At 45.1% G+C, this 26686-nt stretch overlaps 1 protein-coding gene across 1 annotated transcript in view; it reads left to right on the top strand.

Moving 5' to 3' along the window:
• The window catches only part of ATP8B3 (ATPase phospholipid transporting 8B3), a 761685-nt gene that overhangs the window by 546126 nt on the left and 188873 nt on the right, over positions 1-26686 (top strand). The window contains exon 19 of the mRNA XM_075852305.1: positions 15913-15988. Coding sequence (XP_075708420.1) covers positions 15913-15988 — 76 coding nt within the window. The remainder of the gene's footprint in view (positions 1-15912; positions 15989-26686) is intronic.

The following is a 26686-nucleotide window of genomic DNA, read 5'->3' as shown; positions in this document are numbered from 1 at the left end:
AGGCCTGTGTTTCAGTCCATTAGCACACTTGGGACACTTGTGGGATATTTCTAAAAACTGCAGAATCTGGGCAATAAAATATTGAGTTGCATTTCTCGGGTAAAATCTTCTGTGTTGCAATTTTTTTTATTAGAAATGAATTTCGCCAAAAAAAGTAAAATTTGTACATTTCATCTCTACATTGCTTTAATTCCTGTGAAACGCCTAAAGGGTTAAAACACTTTGTGAATGCTGATTCGAATACCTTGAGGGGTGCAGTTTTCAAAATAGGGTGACTTCTGGGGATTTTTTAATATATAAGGCCCTCAAAGCCACTTCAGAACTGAACTGATCCCTGAAAAAATGGCCTTTTGAAATTTTCTTTAAAATATGAGTAATTGATGCTAAAGTTCTAAGCCTTGTAACGTCCTAGAAAAATAAAATACCGTTCAAAAAACAATGCAAACATAAAGTAGACATATGGGAAATGTTAACTAGTAACTATTTTGGATGGTATAACTATCTGTTTTACAAGCAGATACGTTTAAATTTAACAAAATGCCAATTTTTGCAAATTTTTTCTACATTTTGGTGTTTGACAAAAATAAATACCAAAGTTATCGACCACATTTTTTCACTAACATAAAGTACAACATGTCACGAGAAAACAATCTCAGAATCGCTTGGATAGGTAAAAGCATTCCGTTGTTATTACCACATAAAGTAACACATGTCCGATTTGAAAAAATTGGCTGTGTCCTGAAGGCCAAACAAGCTGGGTCCTGAAGGGGTTACATTTTATCCCTGGGCTGCCAGTGTACTCTGGGATTTGTGGCTCGTAATTGTCTGGTGTGGTGGTCCAAATGGGGTCACTTCACTCTGGGTTTCAACTGTTGCAGGGCCACTTCTCTCAGGGGTTTCAACTGTGGTGGTGGTCCTGGGGTGTCTCCTAGGGGGTCCCTCCTCTTCATCACTGGATGAGGAGGTTGACAAATAAAAAAAGAGTCTCGCCATCCGACGAGTCTGTGTCAGAGGCAAGAAATGCATAGGCCTCTTCGGCAGAAAATGACCTTTGGGACATCTTTATTGTTTATGTGCTTAGACACTTGTAAATTGTGTGCTTAGACACGTGTATTGTGTATACAGCAATAAAAGAAAAACTATAGAAAACTTGACAAGAACAAAACAAAAGTATACTTCCCTAACTAGAAGCAATAGACTGCTACCTAGAACTTTTTGATTTTATAGAACGAGTGACACTAAAACTAACTAGATTATTCCAAGCTTAGCTTTCCTGACGCTAAACCTAATTACGGTGACGGATAGCTGACACTAAATTCTCTGATGCTATACCTAACAATTCCATGACACTAACAACTGATTTTATGTGGACTTCCCTGTCGCTAAACCTAACTACAGTGATGGATCGCTAACGCTAAACCTAACTACAGTGATGGATACCTAACGCTAAACCAAACTACGGTGACTGATCCCTGACGCTAAACCTAACTATTGTGACTGATTCCTGACGCTAAATTCCCTGACGCTATACCTAACTACGCTTTTTGACGGTTCCCTGGCACTAACTAACCCTAATACTAAACTAACTAGCTGCTAACTTTCTAAACTAACATTCTTTTTTAAATTATTTTTATTATATTTTATAAAGAAAAAAAAAGAAAAATAATCCCCAGGGACCAAGAAATGTGGCCCTGAAGTGGTCAATGATAGTGATCACTGACCAAAAACGTGGATGACAAGGGGAACACAAGGGGAACACAAGGACAGGAGTGGGAAGTGGATAGAAGGTGGTAAAAGCAAAAAAAAAAAATAATATATAGGTTTTTTTTCTAACTACTCTGCACTGACTCTCTCCACAACCGCTCTCTACAACTAACTAACTCCAACAGAGAGCGGGTGCGACAGGATCTGAGGACAAGGCACAAAATTATGTATGCGATCGCTGCTATTGATCGGTCGTCACTGACTAACCAATAGCAGCGATCGCGGAGGCGGGTCCCCTACGATTGTTCCCTGCACACTGAGCTGCGTTAGCTTTCTGTCGTAAACAGCAGGCATCACAGCTCGATGAAACGCCAGTGGAAAATGGCAATGCATTTTCCCTAGGAAGTACTATTCCGTCACTAAGCGCGAACGATGCGCTCAGCACGACAGAATAGTACGTCTTGTAGCGCGAAGGGGTTAATAAGTCATTGCGATGGGAAGTAGAGTCAACTAAAACAGACCTAGAAGGTAGATATATCTTTATTTATGCAAATATAGAGAACTATGTTATTAACTATGTTATTTTGGGAATCTATGTTCCACCACCAGCCTCCCTACATGTTCTACATATGGAGGCCCCATTTTGCTGCAACATATCCTGCTGCTACATTATTGGGGATGGGAGACCTTAACATGGTTGTAGACCCGACTCTAGATAGATTTCGTGCCTTGCCCTGTGTTGACCACGTACCTACATCACTCTTTATGTTGGGTCTGCTGCTTATTGAACTAGGCTGGACTGATATTTTTGGTTATAAATATTCAACTACTAAAGCATACTAATGTTACACTCTGGGCCGAAATTCCATTTCCCGCATTGACTATATGTTTGGAAACTCCCTCTTGGTGCCTTTGATAACGATGGTTGCTAACAAAATTAGAGGAGTGTTGGGCCATTCCCCTATGTTATTACTATTTACCCTCCCTGGCCCTTTGAAACCTAAAGACAGGAAAATTCACCCATTCTGACCTTGATAGGCTCTCAGGACCGGATACCGAATCAACTGGATGTCACGGACACTGGGTTTGTGGACCCACTAGGCCGCTCCGCCGTAGCGGGGAGGCAGCTGACCAGGTCACAGTCTATGTGAAAGTAAGATAGCAGACAGTAATGCTTAGGTACCTGAAATAGTCCGGACGGTGACTGTGGCTTCAGCACGGATGGAGGCAGGTGCGGAAAGTGGCGCCAGACGTGGCGGGCAGTATCCGATGAGCAGATGGCACTAGACGTGGCAGATGGCACTTGACGTGGCAGATGACACTTGACGTGGCAGATGGCACTTGACGTGGCAGATGGCACTTGACGTGGCAGATGACACTTGACGTGGCAGATGGCACTTGACGTGGCAGATGACACTTGAACACTGGTAGGCACAGGAACAATGCGGAATACAGGAACGGTAACAGGGCACGGGTAACAGCTGGAACAGGAGACACTAAGGGACCATTTGCGAGACAGACAGGGAAAGACTAACAACGCTCAGGCAAGGATCAGAAGGGCTGGGGCATTCTTATAGGGCAGGAAATCATGTGGCTTAATGAACATTGTTTTCATGTGCGCGCGCTGGCCCTTTAAGAGCGGGCGCGAGCATGCGCGCGCACCCTACGGGACCCGGTCGGACGGAGCGGAAGTGAGCGCTGGCATCTCCTAGGAGGGAGACGGAGGCCAGCGCTCACAGATCCATGGCTGCGGGCGTCGGGAGGTGAGTGAACCCGACGGCCCGCGGCCATGGGCGCTACACTGGAGTTCTTCCACACAGACCAGCAGTTTTTTGATGTCCCAAGTATTTTATGGGACACCTTGAAAGCCTATCTTAGGGGTTGCCTTTGCTCTACTATTTAGTTTTTTAAACGTGAGGTGTGCGGGGATGAGAGGACTTTGGCAAAGCAATGCAGTAATTTGGAGGAACAATATATTGCAGACCCCACAGACATTAATAAATCGAATTGGTTACTTGCTACTTTTAGAAGAAAAGTCTAATAGGAAATTATTTTTTGCCAAACAAACGTATTTTGAACTGGGTAACCAGTCAAGCAAACTCCTAGCACACTTAATTAATCAGAACTCCCAAATTCCTGCCATACTAAAAATTAAGGATTCTTCTGGTGTTTTATTTACTTATACCCCGGGGATAGCTGACAGATTTGCCCAATTTTACTGTGATTTGTATTCATCCCAGACATTATAAGACACCTCTGATTTTTTGTTTTATATGGATGGCATAACATTTCCATTTCTGGACGAGGCAAGCAGGGAAGCTGGTGAGAGTTATTACCTCGGAGGAGGTTTTACAGGCTTTAAAAGCAATGTCAAAAGGGAAAGCGCCTTGCCTAGATGGGATCCCTATAGGGGTGTACCATAAATATTCCGACCAATGGAGGATTATCATTAGGGCGTTTTGGGTGTCCGCTAGGGGCCCGAGGCTCTCGGGGGGCCCATGGCCGCCTAAAGTACAATGCCGTTTTGGGGCAATGCAGTTTTGCACAATGCGAATTGCGTCATAAACTGCGACAAAACTGCATTGTGTGTGTCCTGCAAAAGGACCTGTAGACATAAGGTCACATGACCTTATGTTTGCAGTTCTTGTTACTGTTTAGAGACCTGCTGGTCACATGACCACAGGTCGTAGAACAGCAGCAAGACTCCAGAGAGAAGATTGTGAGGTGAGCTGCTAGGTAAGTATAAGGGGATGGATTTGTTTAAGATGTCTGGGGTCTTTATTTAGGGGGTCTGGTCTGGGGGTCTGTATTTAGGGGGTCTGGTCTGGGGTCTGTATTTAGGAAGTCTGGTGTGGGGTCTGTATTAGTTTAAGGGGTCTGGATCATTTTAAGGGGTCTGGGGTCTGTATTTAGGGGTCTGGTCTGCCATGTGTATTTAGAGGGTCTGGGGTCTGTATTAGTTTAAGGGGTCTGGGGTCTGTATTTAGGGGGTCTGGTCTGGGGTCTGTATTTAGGGGGTCTGGTCTGGAGTCTGTGTATTTAGGGGGTCTGGTCTGGCGTCTGTATTAGTTTAAGGGGTCTGTTTTTTGGGTGTCTGGAGGTTTGTATTAATTTAATGACTCTGTATTTAGGGTTCTAGTTTGGGGTCTGTATTTAGGGGTCTGGTCTGGAGTCTGTATTTAGGGGTCTGGTCTGTGGTCTGTATTAGTTCATGGGGTCTGGGGTCTGAATTTAGGGGGTCTAATCTGGGGTCTGTATTAGTTTAGGGGTCTTTATTTAGGGGTCTATATTTAGGGGGTCTTGGGTCTGTATTAGTTTAGGGGGTCTGGTCTGGGGTCCATATTAGTTTAGGGAGTCGGGTCTGGGGTCATTATTAATTGAGGGGGTCAGGTCTGTGGTCGGTATTTAGGGGTCTGGTCCGAGGTCTTTATTTTGGGTTCTTGTTCTAGGGTCTGTATTTATTTAGGGGGGGTCTGGTCTGGGAACTGCAATAGTTTAGAAGGTCTGGAGCCTGTATGTATTCTAGGATCAGGTCTTGGGTCTGAATTTATTATTCTGAGTAAAAGGGGTTGTCCGGGCACATCGATAGGTCATCAGTATTAAAAACTGGTACGTGTCCGGACAACCCCTTTAATGTCTGGTCCTGGGCCTTGGTATCTGAATTTCTGTGTTTCTATAGAGGCTAGAAATGGCTGCAGAAGCCAGGAGCAAAGATGTCTCATCAGGAGAAGTCGCCATAACGGTCTGTGTCAGATGGAGAAGAAAAGAGAACGACTCCCATCAGAGACAACGTCACTTGTAAGTTACTGGATCTATTGTGTATCTGTCACCATTCCTGACATGTCTGTTGTAGGAAATCCTTGTATTCCACATAAAGTCTTTGTGTACCCAGGACTAATAGACAAATGCGTGTTACCATTCCCATTGTCACAAGGATGTGTCCCTACACAGTGTGATAAAGTCAGCGATGGTTGGAGACTGTCAGTATGTAGGGACACAGCCCTCTGACAAGGGGAATCATAACAGCCGTTTGTTAATGCTCGCACAGAAAGGTGGTGTTCACTATAGACATGGCAGAGCTGCGGTGGGAAAGGGGGGCCAAAGTTCGTGGAACAGCCCAGGGCCTATGGTCTACTTAATCCGCCACTAATTACGACCATCTGATTTCTTCTTTGTGCTTCATGTACGCACCTGCATAAAGCACTGGTAAACTCCCTGAAAGTATGTATGAGGCTACTATAATCGCATTGTTAAAACCTGATAAGGACCCCTAAGAGTGTGGTTCGTGTCGTCCGCTCTCGTTGTTGAACAAAGATTACAAAATACTTACAAAAGTGCTGGTCAATAGGTTTAATAAGGTAATTTTACAGGTAATACATTCGGACCAGTTGGGCTTCATGCCAGGGAAATCCACTTCAGATAATATTCTAAAGGTCCTGGTGATTACACAGATAGGGTTGGCTAAGGCCTCATTCACACGACAGGGTCCGAGTGTCGGCCGGGAAAATCGGCCGTTTTTGGCCGATTTTCCCGGCCGGTTTGCATCCGATTTGCATCCGTTCCGATTCCGTTCCGGGCCGAGTTGCCGTTTTTACCGGCCGATTTGGACCCGATTTGCATCCGTTTTTTTCCCTGTCCGTTTTAAAATCGGATGAATTTCATTTAAATTTGTTGCCACACACAGCCCTTTGTAGATAATGCCACAGCCCCCCTGGTAGGTAATGCCACCCAGCCCCCTGTTGGTGATGCCACACAGCCCCCTGTAGGTAATGCCACCCAGCCCCCTGCAGGTAATGCCACCCAGCCCTCTGTAGGTGATGCCACACAGCCCCCTGCTGGTGATGCCACCCTGCCCCCTGTAGGCGATGCCACCCAGCCCCCTGTAGGAATACCACCCTGTCCCCTGTAGGTAATGCCACCCAGCTCCCTGTAGGTAATGCCACCCAGCCCCCTGTAGGTAATGCCACCCAGCCCCCTGTAGGTAATGCCACCCAGCCCCCTGGAGGTGATGCCACACAGCCCCCTGTTGGTGATGCCACCCTGCCCCCTGTAGGCGATGCCACCCTGCCCCCTGTAGGCGATGCCACCCAGCCCCCTGTAGGAATACCACCCTGTCCCCTGTAGGTAATGCCACCCAGCCCCCTGTAGGTAATGCCACCCAGCCCCCTGTAGGTAATGCCACCCAGCCCCCTGGAGGTGATGCCACACAGCCCCCTGTTGGTGATGCCACCCTGCCCCCTGTAGGCGATGCCACCCAGCCCCCTGTAGGAATACCACCCTGTCCCCTGTAGGTAATGCCACCCAGCTCCCTGTAGGTAATGCCACCCAGCCCCCTGTAGGTAATGCCACCAAGCCCCCTGTAGGTAATGCCACCCAGCCCCCTGTAGGTGATGCCACCCAGCCCCCTGTAGGTGATGCCACACAGCCCCCTGTAGGTGATGCCACACAGCCCCCTGTTGGTGATGCCACCCTGCCCCCTGTAGGCGATGCCACCCAGCCCCCTGTAGGAATACCACCCTGTCCCCTGTAGGTAATGCCACCCAGCTCCCTGTAGGTAATGCCACCCAGCCCCCTGTAGGTAATGCCACCCAGCCCCCTGTAGGTAATGCCACCCAGCCCCCTGTAGGTAATGCCACCCAGCCCCCTGTAGGTAATGCCACCAAGTCCCCTGTAGGTAATGCCACCAAGTCCCCTGTAGGTAATACCACCAAGCCTCCTGTAGGAGATGCCACCAAGCCTCCTGTAGGAGATGCCACCAAGCCACCTGTAGGAGATGCCACCAAGCCACCTGTAGGCGATGCCACACAGCCACCTGTAGGCGATGCCACACAGCCACCTGTAGGCGATGCCACACAGCCACCTGTAGGCGATGCCACACAGCCACCTGTAGGCGATGCCACACAGCCACCTGTAGGCGATACCACACAGCCACCTGTAGGCGATGCCACACAGCCCCCTGTAGGCGATGCCACACAGCCCCTTGTAGGTGATGCCACCCTGCCCCCTGTAGGCGATGCCACCCTGCCCCTGTAGGTGATGCCACCCACCAGCCCCCTGTAGGTGATGCCACCCACCAGCCCCCTGTAGGTGATTCCACCCTGCCCCCTGTAGGTGATTCCACCCTGCCCCCTGTAGGTGATTCCACCCTGCCCCCTGTAGGTGATGCCACCCAGCCCCCTGTAGGTGATGCCACCAAGTCCCCTGTAGGTGATCCCACACAACCCCCTGTAGGTTGCACCCATCCCCCCCCCCCTTCCAGGAGAAGTCACTGACTTCAATGTCCATATATGGACAGTGTAGTCACTGACTTCTCCTGAAGAGGAATTCCCTGCCACAGGTCGGGAATTCCGCTTCAGAAGTGAGTGACGTCACTGTGTCCATATATGGACAGTGTAGTCACTCACTTCTCCTGTAGCGGAATCCCCGGCCATAGAGTCGGGGATTCCGCTGCAAAAGTACGTGACTTTGCTGTGTCCATATATGGACAGTGTAGTCATGCACTTCTCCTGTAGCGGCATCCCCGGCCATAGAGTCGGGGATTCCGCTGCACAAGTGCGTGACTTCGCTGTGTCCATATATGGACAGTGTAGTCACTCACTTCTCCTGTAGCGGCATCCCCGGCCATAGAGTCGGGGATTCCGCTGCAGAAGTGCGTGACTTCGCTGTGTCCATATATGGACAGTGTAGTCACGCACTTCTCCTGTAGCGGAATCCCCAATCCCCGGCCGGGGATTGGGGATTCCGACTCCTACAGCGAGCAATAAAAGACCCTCCTCCTCCTCCTCACATGCACTCTGCACAGTGAGGAGGAGAGAGAGGGCGCGAGCGACGGTAGACCCGGCCATCACTCGGGACACATTCCGGTGATGGCCGGGTATTACCCGGCCCCATAGACTTCTATGGGAGCCGGGCGGCCGGGCACCCGGCCGAAAATAGAGCATGTCCTATTTTTTGACGGCCGGTTTTCCCGGCCGTCAAAAAATCGGTCGTGTGAATAGCCCCATTAGGGGTCTATTATTCCTAATGCAGCCGGGTGCCGGCCGATTTATGAACGGCCGGCACCCGGCCGGGAAACCCTGTCGTGTGAATCCCGCCTAAGAAAGCTGACTAGGATCTGGCATCTCTTGAAGCTACGAAAGCTTTCGATTCTATTGAATGGCCTTACCTGCTAGAAACGCTGCGACAGTTTGGCTTTGGTCCCCACTTCATACAGTTTGTTTTGACCCAATATAAAACACCTAGGGCACAAATACTTGTTAATGGTACATTATACCCTTACTTCGCTCTTCACAGAGGTACTAGGCAGGGATGTCCTCTTTCCCCATTGCTATTTGCACTTGCTATAGAATCTCTGGCACTACGCATTAGACAGTATCCAGAACACAGGGCGCTTGGGCCGAGGGGGGATGAAATCGGACTTCTTGCTGATGACATGTTCCTTTTTATGTCTCGGCCTAGAGACTCTCTTCCCATGGCCATTACTGCCCTAGATACATTTTGAAAATTTTCTGGATTATACATTAAAGGCATGGTGTCGCCCCAAAAACATGTTTTTTTTTTAAAATTTAAACATTTAGTGTGTGGGTGATTAAACATTGTTCAAATTTTTTTTATTTTTTTCGCGAGTCAGGAAATATTATAAATTTTTTCAAATTTATAATACTACCCATTTTTGGTCACTAGATGGAGCTGTTTGGAGCTAGTTCCCAAAATTGCAGCATTGCAACATTGGGTTAAAAGCTATCGCTCTAGTGAGCTCTCAGCATCCCCCCCTCCTTTATCCTGGCTAGTGCCGGGATAAACGAGGGGTTTGAAAGGTTTAACCTCCTACACTGTGTGTCGCCATTTTTTGAGGTAACCCACAGTGTAGTAGGTTTACATGCAGTAGTAAACACACACAAACACTAACATACATTGAAATCGCTTACCTGCTCCTGCCGCCGCGGCCCGTCCGCTCCCTTTGCTGCCGCTGTTCCATGTGCACTTGTCCGGAAGCCGCGACCGGAAGTAGTAATATTACTGTCCAGCCGCGACTTCCGGTCCACAGGAAAATGGCGCCGGACGGCGCCAATTTCGAATAGGACTGTGTGGGAGCGGCGCATGCGCAGTTCCCACACAGACGCCGTACACGGCAGTCAATGGGACGGGAGCCGTTCGCAGTCCCTATGGGACTGTGGCTGCCGTATTCCATGTCTGTGTGTGTCGTTAATCGACACACACAGAAATGGAACAAAAAATGGCAGCCCCCATAGGGAAGAAAAAGTGTGAAAATAAGAAACAGTAAAACACAAACAGACAAATGTAAATAAACGTTTATATTAAGGCACTAACATCTTTAACATATAAAAAAATTATTTGTGATGACACTGTTCCTTTAACTGGAGCAAGTCTTTTTTTTATGCCACTTCTTCAAGGGATGGGGTCGTCGGATGCTGAGTATGGGATGCAGGCAGTGGCGTAGCTATAGGGGTCGCAGCGGTCGCAGTTGCGACCGGGCCCGTAAGCCAGGGGGGCCCGTAGGCCCCCCTCGCCACACTAACGCTGACTGCAGGGCCTGGCAGCCTATCTGGCAAATGCCAGATGCCGGTGTATGTAGTGTGCTGCTGCTGCTGCTGCCCGCCCACCTCTTTATCCCCAACGGCGGGCTTTGCCCTGTAGTCTGACACATTTCCCCTCCCTGAGCAGCGCACAGCCCACTTGCTGGACGCTATACTACGCAGCCTGCTGCAGTCCAGCCAATTAGTGTGGGTCATACTGATTGGCTGGGCTGCACTAGGCTGTGTACTACAGCGGCCAGCATGTAGACTGTGCACTGCATAGGGGGGAATTGTCGTGGTCCTAGCAGCAGGAGGTGCCTCATGAGTTGTCGACTGACCTTTTCCACTCCCCCTCCCCTGGCCCCATCATATTACATCTTGTACCTGCTCTGCATAAGTAGGTATGTCCAGCCACCCGCCCACATTCATCCTCGGGGGACAGAGTGCCGGCTACATCATGGCTCACAGAGCTCAGCAGAGACATAGGCAGCACTGCAGCAGCTTATAAGAAAAAAGTGTGTCCCCTGTACTTTGCAAAGAAACTACTGTCTGTTATGCCCTTCCCCTGCATGGGGAACTATAACTCTAATCCGATCATGTGTGATACTGTCTGCTGAGCTACTGTATCTAATCCTATCATGTGTAATACTGTCTGCTGAGCCAATGTATCTAATCCTATCATGTGTAATACTGTCTGTTGAGCCAATGTATCTAATCCTATCATGTGTGATACTGTCTTCTGAGCCACTGTATCTAATCATATCATGTGTGATACTGTCTGCTGAGCCACTGTATCTAATCCTATCATGTGTGATACTGCCTTCTGAGCCACTGTATCTAATCCTATTATGTGTGATACTGTCTGCTGAGCCAATGTATCTAATCCTATCCATAGTTTATAGGGTCGTAGTGCTATAGATATGCTATGCTGTCTCCTATAGACACATTTTTTTGGGCGGACACATATGTATTGGGGCTATTTCCCTGACATTTTAAGCCCTGAGGGTATGTTCACACGGCAGTGTCCGTTACGGCTGAAATTACGGTGCTGTTTTCAGGAGAAAACAGCACCGTAATTTCAGCCGTAATGGCATGTGCAGGCGTCTTTCGCTGCGTCCATTACGGACGTAATTTACGTCTGAAGAAGTGACAGGCACTTCTTTGACGCGGGCGACTTTTTTACGCGCCGCCTTTTGACAGCGGCGCGTAAAAAAAAATGACCGTCGGCACAGAACATCGTAAGACCCATTCAAATGAATGGGCAGATGTTTGCCAACGCTTTTGAGCCGCATTTTCGGACGTAATTCAATGCTAAAACGCCCGAATTACGTCCGTAAATAGGGTGTGTGAACCCAGCCTTAGTGACGCCCCGGCTGTTAGTGTTGCATTGTTGGGTCACTTAGGAGACCCAGCGATGCAGCATGAGGAGTTTGCGGGGGGGGGGGGGCAGTAAGAATTTTTGCATCGGGGCCCATGAGCCTTTGGCTACGCCCCTGGATGCAGGTGGTTTCGAGTTTCAAATTCCTGGGGATAATTATTAACAGAGATCATGCTAATGACTTAAAGAGGCTCTGTCACCAGATTTTGCAACCCCTATCTGCTATTGCAGCAGATCGGCGCTGCAATGTAGATTACAGTAACGTTTTTATTTAAAAAAAACGAGCATTTTTGGCCAAGTTATGACCATTTTTGTATTTATGCAAATGAGGCTTGCAAAAGTACAACTGGGCGTGTTGAAAAGTAAAAGTACAACTGGGCGTGTATTATGTGCGTACATCGGGGCGTGTTTACTACTTTTACTAGCTGGACGTTGTGTATAGAAGTATCATCCACTTCTCTTCAGAACGCCCAGCCTCTGCCAGTTCTCGAGAGATCACGCTGTGACGTCACTTCCCCAGGTCCTGCATCGTGTCAGACGAGCGAGGACACATCGGTACCAGAGGCTACAGATGATTCTGCAGCAGCATCGGCGTTTGCAGGTAAATCGATGTAGCTACTTACCTGCAAACGCGGATGCTGCTGCAGAATCAACTGTAGCCACTGGTGCCGATGTGGCCGACACGATGCAGGACCTGTGAGTGACGTCACAGCGTGATCTCTTGAGAACACGCTGTGTGTCTGCACTGCCAGAAGCTGGGCGTTCTAAAGAGAAGTGGATGATACTTCTCATCAGAACGCCCAGCTAGTAAAAGTAGTAAACACGCCCCGATGTACACATACAATACACGCCCAGTTGTACTTTTACTTTTCAACACGCCCAGTTGTATTTTTGCAAGCCTTATTTGCATAAATACAAAAATGGCCATAACTTGGCCAAAAATGCTCGTTTTTAAAAAATAAAAACGTTACTGTAATCTACATTGCAGCGCCTATCTGCTGCAATAGCAGATAGGGGTTGCAAAATCTGGTGACAGAGCCTCTTTAACTTCCAATGTTTTGCCTCTACTGGATTAAATTGAAACCAAATTTCGTGTGTGTCCCTTTATCAGTTTGGGACGGATCAATTTTATCAAAATGGTCATACTTCCTAAATGCCTATATGTCATTTAATATACTAAAACGCCAGTGTCTATGTTCTATTTCCGTCATTTTTTATGGGGTCCTAACCGTTCTAAACTTAGTTTCTCTAGTTTGCAATGCCCTAAATCTGTATTTGTACTATGTAGCAGGCCAATTACGATACCTAGCCTCAAAGGTGGAAAATGCCCCTCTTCCTAACAGTGAGCACCACTTAGCGCATTATTTGAGACTTTCCCATCTCTGGCCGGTATTGGAAAGTCCCCCAGGTACTCTTAGGGTATGTTCACACGCAAACGCTAAATACGTCTGATATTCCGGAGCTGTTTTCAGGCGAATACAGCTCCTGAATTACGTTTTTGCATGTACTCCCGTTTTTCGCGGCGTCTTTTACGGACGTAATTGGAGCTGTTCTTCATTGGAGTCAATGAAAAACGGCCCCAAAAACGTCCCAAGAAGTGTCCTGTACTTCTTTGACGTGGGCGTATTTTTACGCGCCGTCTTTTGACAGCGACGCGTAAAATTACACCTCGTCTGAACAGAACATCGTAAAACCCATTGCAAGCAATGGGCAGATGTTTGCAGACGTAATGGAGCCGTCTTTTCAGGCGTAATTCGAAGCGTAAAACGCCTGAATTACATCTGAAAATAGGTCGTGTGCACATATCCTTAAACATACCTTACACAAACTTGCAGTTCAGGTATGGTCTGCTGCAAAAAAATTTCATAGATATTCAGATGTACAAACAGACTTGTTTCTATGGTACTATAGGTGACATATATGATGGGAACATATTTAACCCCTTAATGACCGGGTGAATTTTTCTGTTTTTGACTCTCTGCCTTTCAGCAGCCATAACTTTTTTATTTTTTCATTGACATAGCTGTATGAGGCCTTGTTTTATGCGAGAGATAATATTTTTTTACGGCGTAAATATAGGAAAAAGCAATTCTCTGCATTTTTTTTCTTGTTTATTTTTTATTCTGTTCACGTTTCACGCTAAATAATCCATTAGATTAATTCTTCAGGTTATTACGGTCGTATAGATACCTAATATGTGTAGAAGTGAGAAGTGGGTGAGAAGTTTGTGCAGTCCAGCCTGATGCAGTGATGCTGTACGCCGACATACAGATACAAGTGATTGTGGCTGTCGCTAGCACCGGGGGCCCCCTTTGGTGCTAGCAATGCCACTGTGCATGAGGGGGCCCGTGCCGCACGGCCCATAAATGTTATGGGCCGGGCGGCAAGGGCCCCCTCATTCCTCGGGCCCTAGCAGCAGGGGGCCCTGGGCAGTTGTCCTGTTTCCCACCCCTAATGCCGGCCATTGGGCCCCGGGGCGGGCGCCGGAACAGGCCCTTTTGGGGATCCGCCACAGCACGCAGGTATGTTTGTTTGGCATCTTACCAGAGGATCAATGGCCTCATTATGTCAGGATATTTCTCAGGGAAGTCCTTTTTATGGCGTTCAAAACCATTGCAATACGGTGGATGGATCCAAGCCTCCTAAACTTTTTAAATGGTAGTCCTTGGTTTGCTCAATCCTTCCATATGATCGAATAATCTATAGTGGTAGAGGTTGTATACATAAGTTTTCTCGGGTGTGGGAGGCATGGTGCAATTTCTCATTTACCCAATTCACTCCACAAAGATATACAGTGTTGAGGAACTCGTTGCTGAATAATGAATTTGTTTGAATGATTTCTTAGGTATTACATGTATATGTTCCAACCCAGTTAAATTTCTCTAATGTACCCTTTTATACAATATACAGCTTTGTATTTATGTTACTATCTGTAGCACTTTTACATGTATATGCAATCTTTTTCTTTTTTTTACGTACTGTTTATTGTACTTTCATTGTTTGCTGGATACATTTGTGCTGAAGTTCTTCAATAAAATGAGATTTAAAAAAAAAAAAATTATGGCACGTCCTGCAGAAAACAAGCCCACTCACGGCTACATTGGCAGAAAAGTAAAAAATGTACTTAGAATGGGGCAACAGAAAAACAATTTTTCTTTTTATAAAATATGCAATTATTGTGCTAAAGTAGTAAAACATGACAAACTTTTAATATTTGGTGTCGCTATAAACGTACCGACTCATAAAATAAAGGTGACACATTATTTATGCTGCATGGTGAACCGCGTACATTTAAAACTTAAAAAACAATGGAAAATTTCTGTTTTTTTCAATTCCCCCACCCAAAAAAAGTTTATAAAAGTTAAATATTATGTTATATGTTTAGATAAAATGTAATTGAGGCTGGGTTGGCACTGAGTTGTTTGCAGGAGGAAAATTTGCCTCAAAATTCAGTTTGGTATTTTGAGGCAGTTTTCCTCTGCCTGCACGCCGATTAACGCTGCGTTTATTGCCGCGGGCATAAAACCCCGCAAAATACACTTTCTCTGCCTCCCATTGATGTCAATGGGAGGTCAGAGGCGTAAACGTCCGAAGATAGGGCATGTCTCTTCTTTTTCCTGCAAGACGTTTTTTCTGATGAATGAAAAATTTAAAAAAATCGTGGAGTCCTCAAGGCTTATAGAGCAATGCTTCCTGTAGAGGTTAATACAATTATGACGCCATGGGATAAGGGTACGGCAACATGGAGCGGCCCTAACACAGTCGCAACGCGGCCAACAACAGCGCTGGCACTATGTAGGAGCGGCTGTCAAATACCTCGTTAAGGGGTATTCCGGTTACAAGCGCATGTGCATTGCCGCTCCATTCATTCTCTATGGGAGCGCCGGAGATAGCCGAGTGCAGTGTTCAGCTTTTTCCGGTGCTGCCATAGAGAAAATGAATAAGGGGTAAGTTGTTGTAATTTGCAAAATCGTGCGACCATAAAGGGTGTATTAATTCATGGCCGCACAATTTTGCAGATTAAGGGATAGATAACCGCATTAACATGTGGCCACTAACAGGCTGTTTGGCAGCCGCACCGAACATGGTGCCGGCGCAGTTGTTAGCCGCGTTGAGACCGTGTCAGGGCCGCTCCGTCTGGCCCTACCCTAAAGACGACAGACATCATCCATGTTTTGAAAAAGCTCTAATTACAATAGTTTCTAAAGTTGCGTTAATGTCTTTTTTTTCTAAATGCTTTGTAATTATTTCAATTCCTAATATGGGTTCTAAACACTGCTTCATTTCACACAGAAACTGCAATCAACATTGGTTTCTCATGCCGATTGCTAACTGATGACATGGAAATTTTGAATGAACAGCAGATCTGGTAACATTGTAACGCTTGTTAACCTCTAATTATTTTAATTTGAATTGTCTTTTTTTATAATCATATTATTTAACCCCTTCCCGCAAATGGATGTTTCTGGTGGGTCGGCATAACAAGCAGCTTTCGGCAAGCCGACGTACCAGACCCGTCATGAAGATGAAGTGGGCACAGGAGCTGTGCGCGCTTCAACTTCAGCGGGTGTCAGCTGTAAAATACAGCTGACATCCCACTGCAACGGCGGAGGTCGCAGGTACTGCCGATCGCCGCCATTTAACAAAGTCAATGCCATTCGCCGCATTGAAGTGGTTGACAGAGGGAGGGGGCTCCCTCTGTACCCCACCGCCCTCCCTGTGAGAGATCACGGGTTGCGATGGTTGCTATGGCAACCAGGAAGCCTAGCAATGGCTTCCTGGTGGCCAGGTAAGGAAACCTATTAGGTCCTGCCCATGGCTGGACCTAATAGGCTTAACTGTCAAATGAAAAATGACAGTTACAATACACTCCACTATATAAGTACTTAGGCTGTGTTCACACTGAGTTTTTTGCAGGAGGAAAATTCCTCCTGCAAAAACTGCTCCAGTAGGTTTTTGCACAGTGGTTTGACAAAAACTCATCAAAACACTCGTCGAGGTTTTTTCTTCCTCTTTCTGACTCATTGAAATGGGGTTTTGGAGGCGGAAACCGCCTCAAGATGGGTCATGTTGCTTCTTTTTACCACGACGAGTTTTTTTTACTCGTGGTAAAAAAAAACTCGTCTGCCTCCCATTGAAATCAATGGGAGGCATTTTCGGGCGATTTTTGAGGAGTTTTTGGGCGCGGTTTCTGCCCCAAAAAACTCGTCAAAAAACTCTGTGGGCCTTATAAGTACTACATAAATACAAAAGAGTAAAAAACATGTTGAAGAAAAATAAATAAATAAACATTTTAAGTAATAAAAACAATAATCACCCTATTTCCCTGATCCTTTATAATTATAAAAAAACAAAAAAAACTTTACATTATAGGTATTGCCGCGTTCAGAACAGCATGAACTATAAAAATATCGCATTCTTTTTACTGCACGGGAACACTGTAAAATAATGCAATAAAAAACAATGACATCATTTATTTTTTGGGTCACCTTGTCTCAGAAAAAATGTAATAAAAAGTGATCAAAAAGTAGCAAGTACCCCAAAATGTTACCCACAAGAAAACAAGCCCTCCCACAGCGATATCAACTGAAAAATAAAAAAGTTATGGCTGTCAGAAAATGGTGACACTAAAACTGATTTTTTTTTAGAAAAGAGGATTTTTATTGTGGGAAAGTAGTAAAACTTAAAAAAAACGATATAAATTTGGTGTCACTGTAATCGTATCGACCCGCAGAATAAAATTAACATGTTGTTTATACTGCACGGCGAACACTGTAAAAAAGAAGAAACAAAACCATGCTAGAATTGCTGTTTTTTGGTTTCCTCATCTCCCAAAATATGGAATACATAGTGATAAAAAAATATTGCGTTGTACCCCAAAATGGAACCAATAAAAATTACAGCTCGTTCCACAAAAAACAAGAACAGTCACAGCTCCGTCAACGGAAAAATAACACGTTATAATGCCCAGAACGCAATGATGCAAAATGATGCTAAATGACGGCCCAGACTAATTTTTGAGGTCCAATAGTTTTTGACTAAAAACCCCACATCATCATTTGCTAGACCCCACAGGTGGACCCCCCCGTAGATGCAGCATAGATGAGAAAACTTTAGGGCCTTGTGCTGCTTATAGGGCTAGTGAAGAAGTCAAAGATTAGGCAATACTGGAGTGCAGATATGTTGTATAATACCCAAAAAATCCGGCCTGTGTATAAAGGATTGGTTCAAAGCGTACCACACCAATCCATGGATTATTCATTCACCCCATTATTACATCATCCTATTATGCCCTGATGCACTCTGCCCAACTTACATATACCCTGATGTACTCCGCACAGCTTACATATACCCTGATGTTCTCTGCCCAGCTTACATATACCCTGATGTACTCCGCACAGCTTACATTTACCGTGATGTACTCCACCCAGTTTACATATACCCTGATGTACTCTGCACAGCTTACATTTACCCTGATGTACTCCGCCCAGTTTACATATACCCTGATGTTGTCCGCCCAGCTTACACATAGGGGGGATTCACACGAGCGTGTATTCGGTCCGTGCGGGCCGCGTGGTTTTCACGCGGCACGCATGGACCAATACAAGTCTATGGGGCAGTACAGACAGTCCGTGCTTTTTGCGCAGCGTTTGTCTGCTGCGCAAAAAGCGCGACAGGTTCAATAACTCTGCGCATTGAAGTCAATGGGTGCGTGAAAACCACGCAGGTTGCACGGAAGCACTTCCGTGCGAACCGACTGAAACAGCGCACCAGCTGTCAAAAGGATGAATGTAAACAGAAAAGCACCACGTGCTTTTCTGTTTCCGAACATCCAAACGGAGTGTCTTTGCGATGAGCGAAGCCGGACAAGCGAACCGAACTTCACCGGGTTCGGCCGAACTCAGCAAAAAAATTATCGGTACGCGACGTCAGGAGATAGTCACTGTCCATGGTGCTGAAAGAGTTAAACTGTTTCAGCACCATGGACAGTGACTTCCGATCCCAATATACATGAACCTGTAGAAAAAAAAACGAAGTTCTGACTTACCGATAACTCCCGGCGTCTTCCTCCAGTCTGACCTCCCGGGATGACAATTCAGTCCAAGTGACAGCTCCAGCCAATCACAGGCCAAGCACAGGCTGCAGCAGTCACATGGACTGGCGCGTCATCCAGGGAGGTGGGGCCCGATGTTGAGAGGCGCGTCACCAAGGACGCGTCAACAAGGCAACGGCCGGGAAGTTCTCGGTAAGTACGAACTTTTTCTTTTTTTTCAACAGGTTTTTCGATATTGTGTTCGGCATTCACTGTCGAGGGTGCTGAAAGAGTTAGCTCTTTCAGCACCTTGGACAGTGACGGGCGTCGACTAGCCTCATCTCTATGATGGCGGCTGCGCGAAAATCACGCAGCCGCGCATCATACACGGATGACACACGAAGCTGTCAAATGTTTTTTGCGCGCGCAAAACCCGCGTTGTTTGCGCGCGCAAAAACGCAACGTTCGTCTGTATCTGCCCATACCCTGATGCACTCCGCCCAGCTTACATATACCCTGATGTACTCCGCACAGCTTACATTTACCCTGATGTTCTCCGCCCAGCTTACATATACCCTGATGTTCTCCGCCCAGCTTACATATATCCTGATGTACTCCGCACAGCAAACATATACCCTGATGTACTCTGCCCAGCTTACATATACCCTGATGTACTCCGCCCAGTTTACATATACCCTGATGTACTCCGCCCAGCTTACATATATCCTGATGTACTCCGCACAGCAAACATATACCCTGATGTACTCCGCACAGATTACATATGCCCCCACATTATAAGCTGAAATACCAGCAAAACCCCAAACAAAACTGCTGGCAAGCAAAATCTGCGCTCCAAAAACCAAATGGCAGTCCTTCTGAGCCTGACAGTGTGCCCAAACAGCAGTTTATGACCACATATGGGGTATTACTGTACTCTGGAGGACCCGCTTAACAATTTATGGGGTGTGTGTCTCCAGTGGCACAAGCTGGCCACAAGATATTGGTCACTGAAATGGCATATCAGTGGAAAAATGGCAATTTTCAATCTGCAACATCCACTCTGCACTAATTTCTGCAAAACACTTGTGGGGTCAAAATGCTCACAATACCTCTAGATAAGTTTCTTCAGGGATGTAGTTTCTGAAACGGTGTAATTTTTCGGGGCTTTCCAATGTACTGGTACCGTAGCTCTATGCAACATTGTGTCAGAAAACGTATTTTGTAAAATCTCCACTCCAAAAACCAAATAGCGCTCCTTCCCTTTAGAGCCTTGCTGTGTGTCCAAATAGCAGTTTATGACCACATATGGGGTATTTCCGTACTCGAGAGAAATTGCTTTACAAATGTTGAGTGGCTTTTTCTCCTTTTATTTCTTGTGAAAATGAAAAGATTCAACTTTTTAGTGGAAAAAAATGTTGATACAAATTTTTACGGCCTCATTCCAATAAATACGGAAAAAGTCCTGTGAGCTCTAAATGCTCACTATACCACTAGATAGATTCCTTAAGGTGTTTAGTTTGCCAAATGGGGTCACTTTTGGGGGGCTCCTACTGTTTTGGCCCTGCAGGGGCTTTTTAAATGCGACATGGCACCCGAAAACCATTCCAGCTAAATTTGAGCTCCAAATGGTGCTCCTACCCTTTTGAGGCCTGCAGTGTGTCCAAAAAGCAGTTTATGACCACTTGCCGTAATCGGGAGAAATTGCTTTTGAAATGTTGGGGTGCTTTATTTCCTTTATTCCATGTAAAAATTCTCACTATACCCCTCGATGAATTCCTTGAGGGGTGTAGTTTCCCAAATGGGGTCACTTTTGGGGGTTTTCCACTGTTTTGGTCCCTCAGAGACTTTACAAATGTGACATGGCACCCTGAAAACTATTCCAGCAAAACTTGAACTCCAAAAGCCAAATGGTGCTCCTTCCCTTCTAAGCCATGCCGTGGGTCCAAACAGCAGTTTATGGCCACATGTCGGGTATTTTCGAAATCGGGAGAAATTGCTTTTCAAATGTTGGTGTTTTGTGTCCTTTATGCCTTGTAAAAATTGAACATTTCTACATTTTATTGGAAAAAATTTAGATTTTCATTTTCACGGCCTCATTCCACTAAATTCAGCAAAAAAACCAACACAGTGGGGTCAAAATGCCGACTATACCCATGATAAATTCCTTGAGGGGTGTAGTTTACCAAATGGTGTGTTCTTGGGAGTGTTTACACTGTTTTGGCCCCACAAGACCTCTTCAAACCTGACATGGTGCCTAAAATATATTCTAATAAAAAGAAGTCCCCAAAATCTACTAGGTGCTCCTTTTTCTTCTGTGGCCTGCGTTTCAGTCCATAAGCACACTAGGGCCACATGTGGGATATTTCTAAAAACTGCAGAATCTGGGCAATAAATATTGAGTTACGTTTCTCTGGTAAAACCTTCTGATTTACAGAAAAAAAATGGAATAAAAAGGATTTTCTGACAAAAACATGAAATATGTAAATTTCACCACCACTTTGCTTTAAATTTAAAGGGTTAATAAACTTTCTAAATGCTGTTGTGAATACTTTGAGGGGCCTAGTTTCTAAAATGGGGTGTTTGATAGAGGTTTCTAATATATATCTAATATAATATCAAATAAAATGTGTAAATTTCATTCCTACTTTCCTTTAATTCTTGTGAAACCTAAAGGGTTAAGAAACTTTCTTAATGCTGTTTTGAATACTTTGAGGGATACAGTTTTTAAAATCGGGTGATTTATGGGGGTTTGTATTGTATGGACCCCTCAAAGCCACTTCACAACTGAACTGCTGTCGTGGCGGGAGTGCGAACCCACTGGGCCGTACCGCGGTAGCTGGATAGCAGCTGGCCAAACAGGGTACAAAGTCAACGTGTATATTTTGGATAAAGGTACACTACCGTTCAAAAGTTTAGGGTCACTTAGAAATGTCCTTATTTTTGAAAGAAAAGCACAGTTTTTTTCAATGAAGATAACATTAAATTAATCAGAAATACACTCTATACATTGTTAATGTGCTAAATGACTATTCTAGCTGCAAACGTCTGTTTTTTAATGCAATATCTACATAGGTGTATAGGGGTCCATTTCCAGCAACCATCACTCCAGTGTTCTAATGGTACATTGTGTTTGCGAACTGTATTAGAATGCTAATGGATGATTAGAAAACACTTGAAAACCCTTGTGCAATTATGTTAGCACCACTGTAAACAGTTTTGTTGTTTAGAGGAGCTATAAAACTGACCTTCCTTTGAGCTAGTTGAGAATCTGGAGCATTATATTTGTGGGTTCGATTAAACTCTCAAAATGGCTAGAAAAAGAGAGCTTTCATGTGAAACTCGACAGTCTATTCTTGTTCTTAGAAATGAAGGCTATTCCATGCGAGAAATTGCCAAAAAACTGAAGATTTCCGGTGTGTACTACTCCCTTCAGAGGACAGCACACACAGGCCCTAACCAGAGTAGAAAGAGAAGTGGGAGGCCCCGCTGCACAACTGAGCAACAAGACAAGTACATTAGAGTCTCTAGTTTGAGAAATAGACGCCTCACAGGCCCTCAACTGGCAGCTTCATTAAATAATACCCGCAAAACGCCAGTGTCCATGTCTATAGTGAAGATGCGACTCCGGGATGCTGGCCTTCAGGGCAGAGTGGCAAAGAAAAAGCCATATCTGAGACTGGCTAATAAAAGGAAAAGATTAATATGGGCAAAAGCACACAGACATTGGACAGAGGAAGATTGGAAAAAAGTGTTATGGACAGACGAATCGAAGTTTGAGGTGTTTGGATCACACAGAAGAACATTTGTGAGACGCAGAACAACTGAAAAGATGCTGGAAGAGTGCCTGACGCCATCTGTCAAGCATGGTGGAGGTAATGTGATGCTCTGGGGTTGCTTTGGTGCTGGTAAAGTGGGAGATTTGTACAAGGTAAAAGGGATTTTGAATAAGGAAGGCTATCACTCCATTTTGCAACGCCATGCCATACCCTGTAGACAGCGCTTCATTGGAGCCAATTTCATCCTACAACAGGACAATGACCCAAAGCACACCTCCAAATTATGCAAGAACTATTTAGGGAAGAAACAGGCAGCTGGTATTCTATCTGTAATGGAGTGGCCAGCGCAGTCCCCAGATCTCAACCCCATAGAGCTGTTGTGGGAGCAGCTTGACCGTATGGTACGCAAGAAGTGCCCATCAAGCCAATCCAACTTGTGGGAGGGCCTTCTGGAGGCATGGGGTGAAATTTCTCCCGATTACCTCAGCAAATTAACAGCTAGAATGCCAAAGGTCTGCAATACTGTAATTGCTGCAAATGGAGCATTCTTTGACGAAAGCAAAGTTTGAAGGAGAAAATTATTTTTTTAAATAAAAATCATTATTTCTAACCTTGTCAATGTCTTGACTATATTTTCTAGTCATTTTGCAACTCATTTGATAAATATAAGTGTGAGTTTTCATGGAAAACACAAAATTGTCTGGGTGACCCCAAACCTTTGAACGGTAGTGTACCTGTGGCAATTCAGACAGTAGCGATGGTTTAGGCTTGGATGGAACTCTGGCAGCAGGCAGACAACAGGTGCAGTGAAACACAGCAGCTGTAGTAGGTGACAAAACATGACTCCAGCACTGTACAGCACAGGAACATGGTTGCACGGGAAACAGGATACAGGTAGAAGGGACGAGAACACTGGGAACTGGAAAACACTCAAGGGACCATTTGCAAAGACTAACACGGGTATACAACAACAAAGCTCAGGCAATCAAGGAAGGGGCAGAGCACCTCTTATAGTCCAGGGTGATTTAGGCTAATTGGAACATTACTCCAGGTGTGCGGCCAGCACTCGCAGATCCATGGCTGTGGCCATCCGGGAGTGAGTAATCCCGATGTTCCACGGCCATAGGTGTTACAACTGGTCCCTGAAAAAATAGCATTTTAAATTCTCTTGAATATGTGATAAATTGCTGCTAAAGTTCTTAGCCTTGTAACGTCCTAGAAAAAGAAAAGAACGTTCAAAAAACAATGCCAACATAAAGTAGATATATGGGATACGTGAAATAATAACTATTTTTAGTAGTATTACTATCTGTTTAACAAGCAGATACATTTAAATTTAGAAAAGCGCAAATTTTTGCAAATTTCTCAAAATTTTCGTGTTTTTCACAAATAATTATTGAATTTATCGACCAAATTTTTTCACTAACATAAAGTACAATATGTCACGAGAAAACTTTCTCAGAATCGTTTGGATAGGTAAAAGCATTCTAAAGCTATTACCACATAAAGTGACACATGTCAGATTTGAATAAATGGGCTTAGCCTTTGAGGCCAAAACAGGCTATGTCCTGAAAGGGTTAAACGTTTTAGTTTACAGTACAAGCAATGAAATGTAATATATGTATAAGTACAAAAACATAGGCAAAGGAATAAAAGATTGGATTACCTCCCCATTCCCAAAATGCCCTTCCCCACAGTTGTACAAGATATAAAATAACCTAAAAACGAATATAAAGCTGAAATCTAAGGGTATGTTCACACGACGGGGGTCCGTAACGGCTGAAACTACGGGGATGTTTCAGCCTGAAAACATCCCCGTAATTTCAGCCGTACCGGCATGTGCAGGCGCTTGAACGCCGCGTCAATTACGGCCGTAATTAGCGCTGCTATTCATTGGAGTCAATGAATAGCGGCTCCAATTACGGCCAAAGAAGTGACAGGTCACTTCTTCTACGCGGGCGTCTATTTACGCGCCGTCATTTGACAGCGGCGCGTAAATATACGCCTCGTGTGAACAGACAAACGTCTGCCCATTGCTTTCAATGGGCAGATGTTTGTCAGCGCTATTGAGGCGCTATTTTCAGACGTAATTCGGGGCAAAAACGCCCGAATTACGTCCGTAAATAGGCCGTGTGAACATACCCTAAGAGGTGATAGATAAATAACCCAAAGTCCCTCTCAGTTAATCCAAAGAATAATTGTAGAATAGCGGAAAGGAGACATGAGCTCTACGAGCTCCCCGTCTGACAGAATTTTATTTATAGTCTGATTTTTTTTTTAAAGTTTTAAAGAAATACAAGGAAAAAGTACAAAATACAATTCAGGACAAAGAACGTATGCAAATAATTCACAGTCATAGTGAAAATAAGCATTTGTCAGGAACAAATGAAAACCTCAACAGATTTTTCTAGCTTCTAAAATCTTCAGGAGCACAGAAGGTAAAGAAAAGCAAAATTGTATGACTCTTTGCTTTCGACTTGTATATTTACTTAGCATTTGGTTTATATTATTAATCAGACTTCTCTGTTGGTTATAAGTATTTTGTTGTACTATAACACTCCAGGTATCAACTTTTTTATCTTATAATTTGTTTATTTTTTATTCAAAATGATTGGAAAGAACATAAACATAGGCAAAGGCATAAAAATATTGTATTTCCTCATGATTCCCCAAATTCCTCCCAGGTGTACAAGATAAAAATAACCTAATAAAAAATATAAAGCTGAAATCTAAGACGGCGAGAGATCAAAGTCTTAATTCAAATAATACTGTGTAGAATAGCGGAAAGGAAACATAAGCTCCCGTTTAAGTTTAAAAAAAATACGAAAGACAGAAAAAATATTTTATTGAAATTAATAGCCTGCACACAACCCCGTTAACCATTTTATTGAAAATAAAAAAAGCCGTCATCGAAGTAGTCCTTGAATCCGACTTAGTCCAACAATGGAACCTGTAAATTAAGAACAAACACAAAAAAAACCCCATTAGTAACACATGTGGTGGCTTAGATACAGGGCCCATGTGTGATCCTGTCTGTTGGACCCTGTTTCTAGGTCTACCACATGTTGGGTTTAGATACAGGGCCCCAGCAGATTGTAAACTTATACAGTATAAGATTACTGTCTGCTGTGGCCCTGTATCTAAGCCTACTATGTGGTAGACTTAGATACAGGGCCCATCAGACAGGATCACACATGGGCCATTTATCTATGCCTACCTTGCAGTGGCGGATTAAGAAGACCATGGGCCCTGGGCTGTTACCCAAACTTAGGCCCCCCTTCTCCACCGCCGCGCCATAACTATTGCTAACACTACCTTTTTGCACAAGCATTAACAAATGGGTGTTACGATTCCCCTTTCACAGGGCTGTGTCCCTACATACTGACCGTATCACACTGTGCAGGGACACATCCTCCTGACAAGGGGATTGGTAACACCAATTTTTCTATCAGTCCTGGACTGCACAAAGACGTTATGTGGAATACAAGGATTTCCTATAATAAACATGTCAGGAGAGGGGACAGATTCTCTACAAATCCAGTGACTCACAGGTGACGACGCCTCAGATGCTAGTAGTTTTATTTCCTCTTTTCTTCTCCACCCGGTCCAGAGCTCATGACGACTTCTCCTGGCCATGACCCATTTCTGCAGCCCTTAAATATAATATCACCATGCACTGCGCCCCTGAATATAATTGTGTCACACACTGTAAAGTAAAGCGCCACATACACAGTGCCCCCTGTAGATAGCGCCAACCCCCCATGTAGACAGCGCCACACACACACACACAGACACACCCTGTAGATAGCGCCACACACCCCCCCCCCTGTAGATAGCGCCACACACACACACACAACCCCCTGTAGAGAGCGTCACACAGCCCCCTATAGATAGAGCCACACAGCACTCCCCCTTGTATATAGTGCCACACAGTGCTCCCTTCCTTATATATAGTACCACACAGCGCTCCCTTCCTTATATATAGTGCCACACAGAGCTCCCCCTCTTGTATATAGTGCTACACAGCGTGGCTACAGTGCAGCCCTGGTATGACATTTTATCCCACATGACTGCTGCAGTCCGTGATTGGCCTGTGATTGGCTGCAGCGGTCACATGGGGTGAAACGTTATCCCAGGAGGCCGGCCCAGACCAAGAAACAGAATTCTGGGCAAGAATAAGATTTAAATTTTTTCTAAATTGCGTTTTTACATAACATCTGTTATTTGTTGCGAGTTTTACCTCCCTATTGAATAAAAT

Source organism: Rhinoderma darwinii, chromosome 1, assembly GCF_050947455.1.
Source record: "Rhinoderma darwinii isolate aRhiDar2 chromosome 1, aRhiDar2.hap1, whole genome shotgun sequence".
Lineage (NCBI taxonomy): Eukaryota > Metazoa > Chordata > Amphibia > Anura > Rhinodermatidae > Rhinoderma > Rhinoderma darwinii.
Note: the sequence above shows the minus strand (reverse complement) of the source record. Positions and strands in the feature narration are given on the sequence as shown.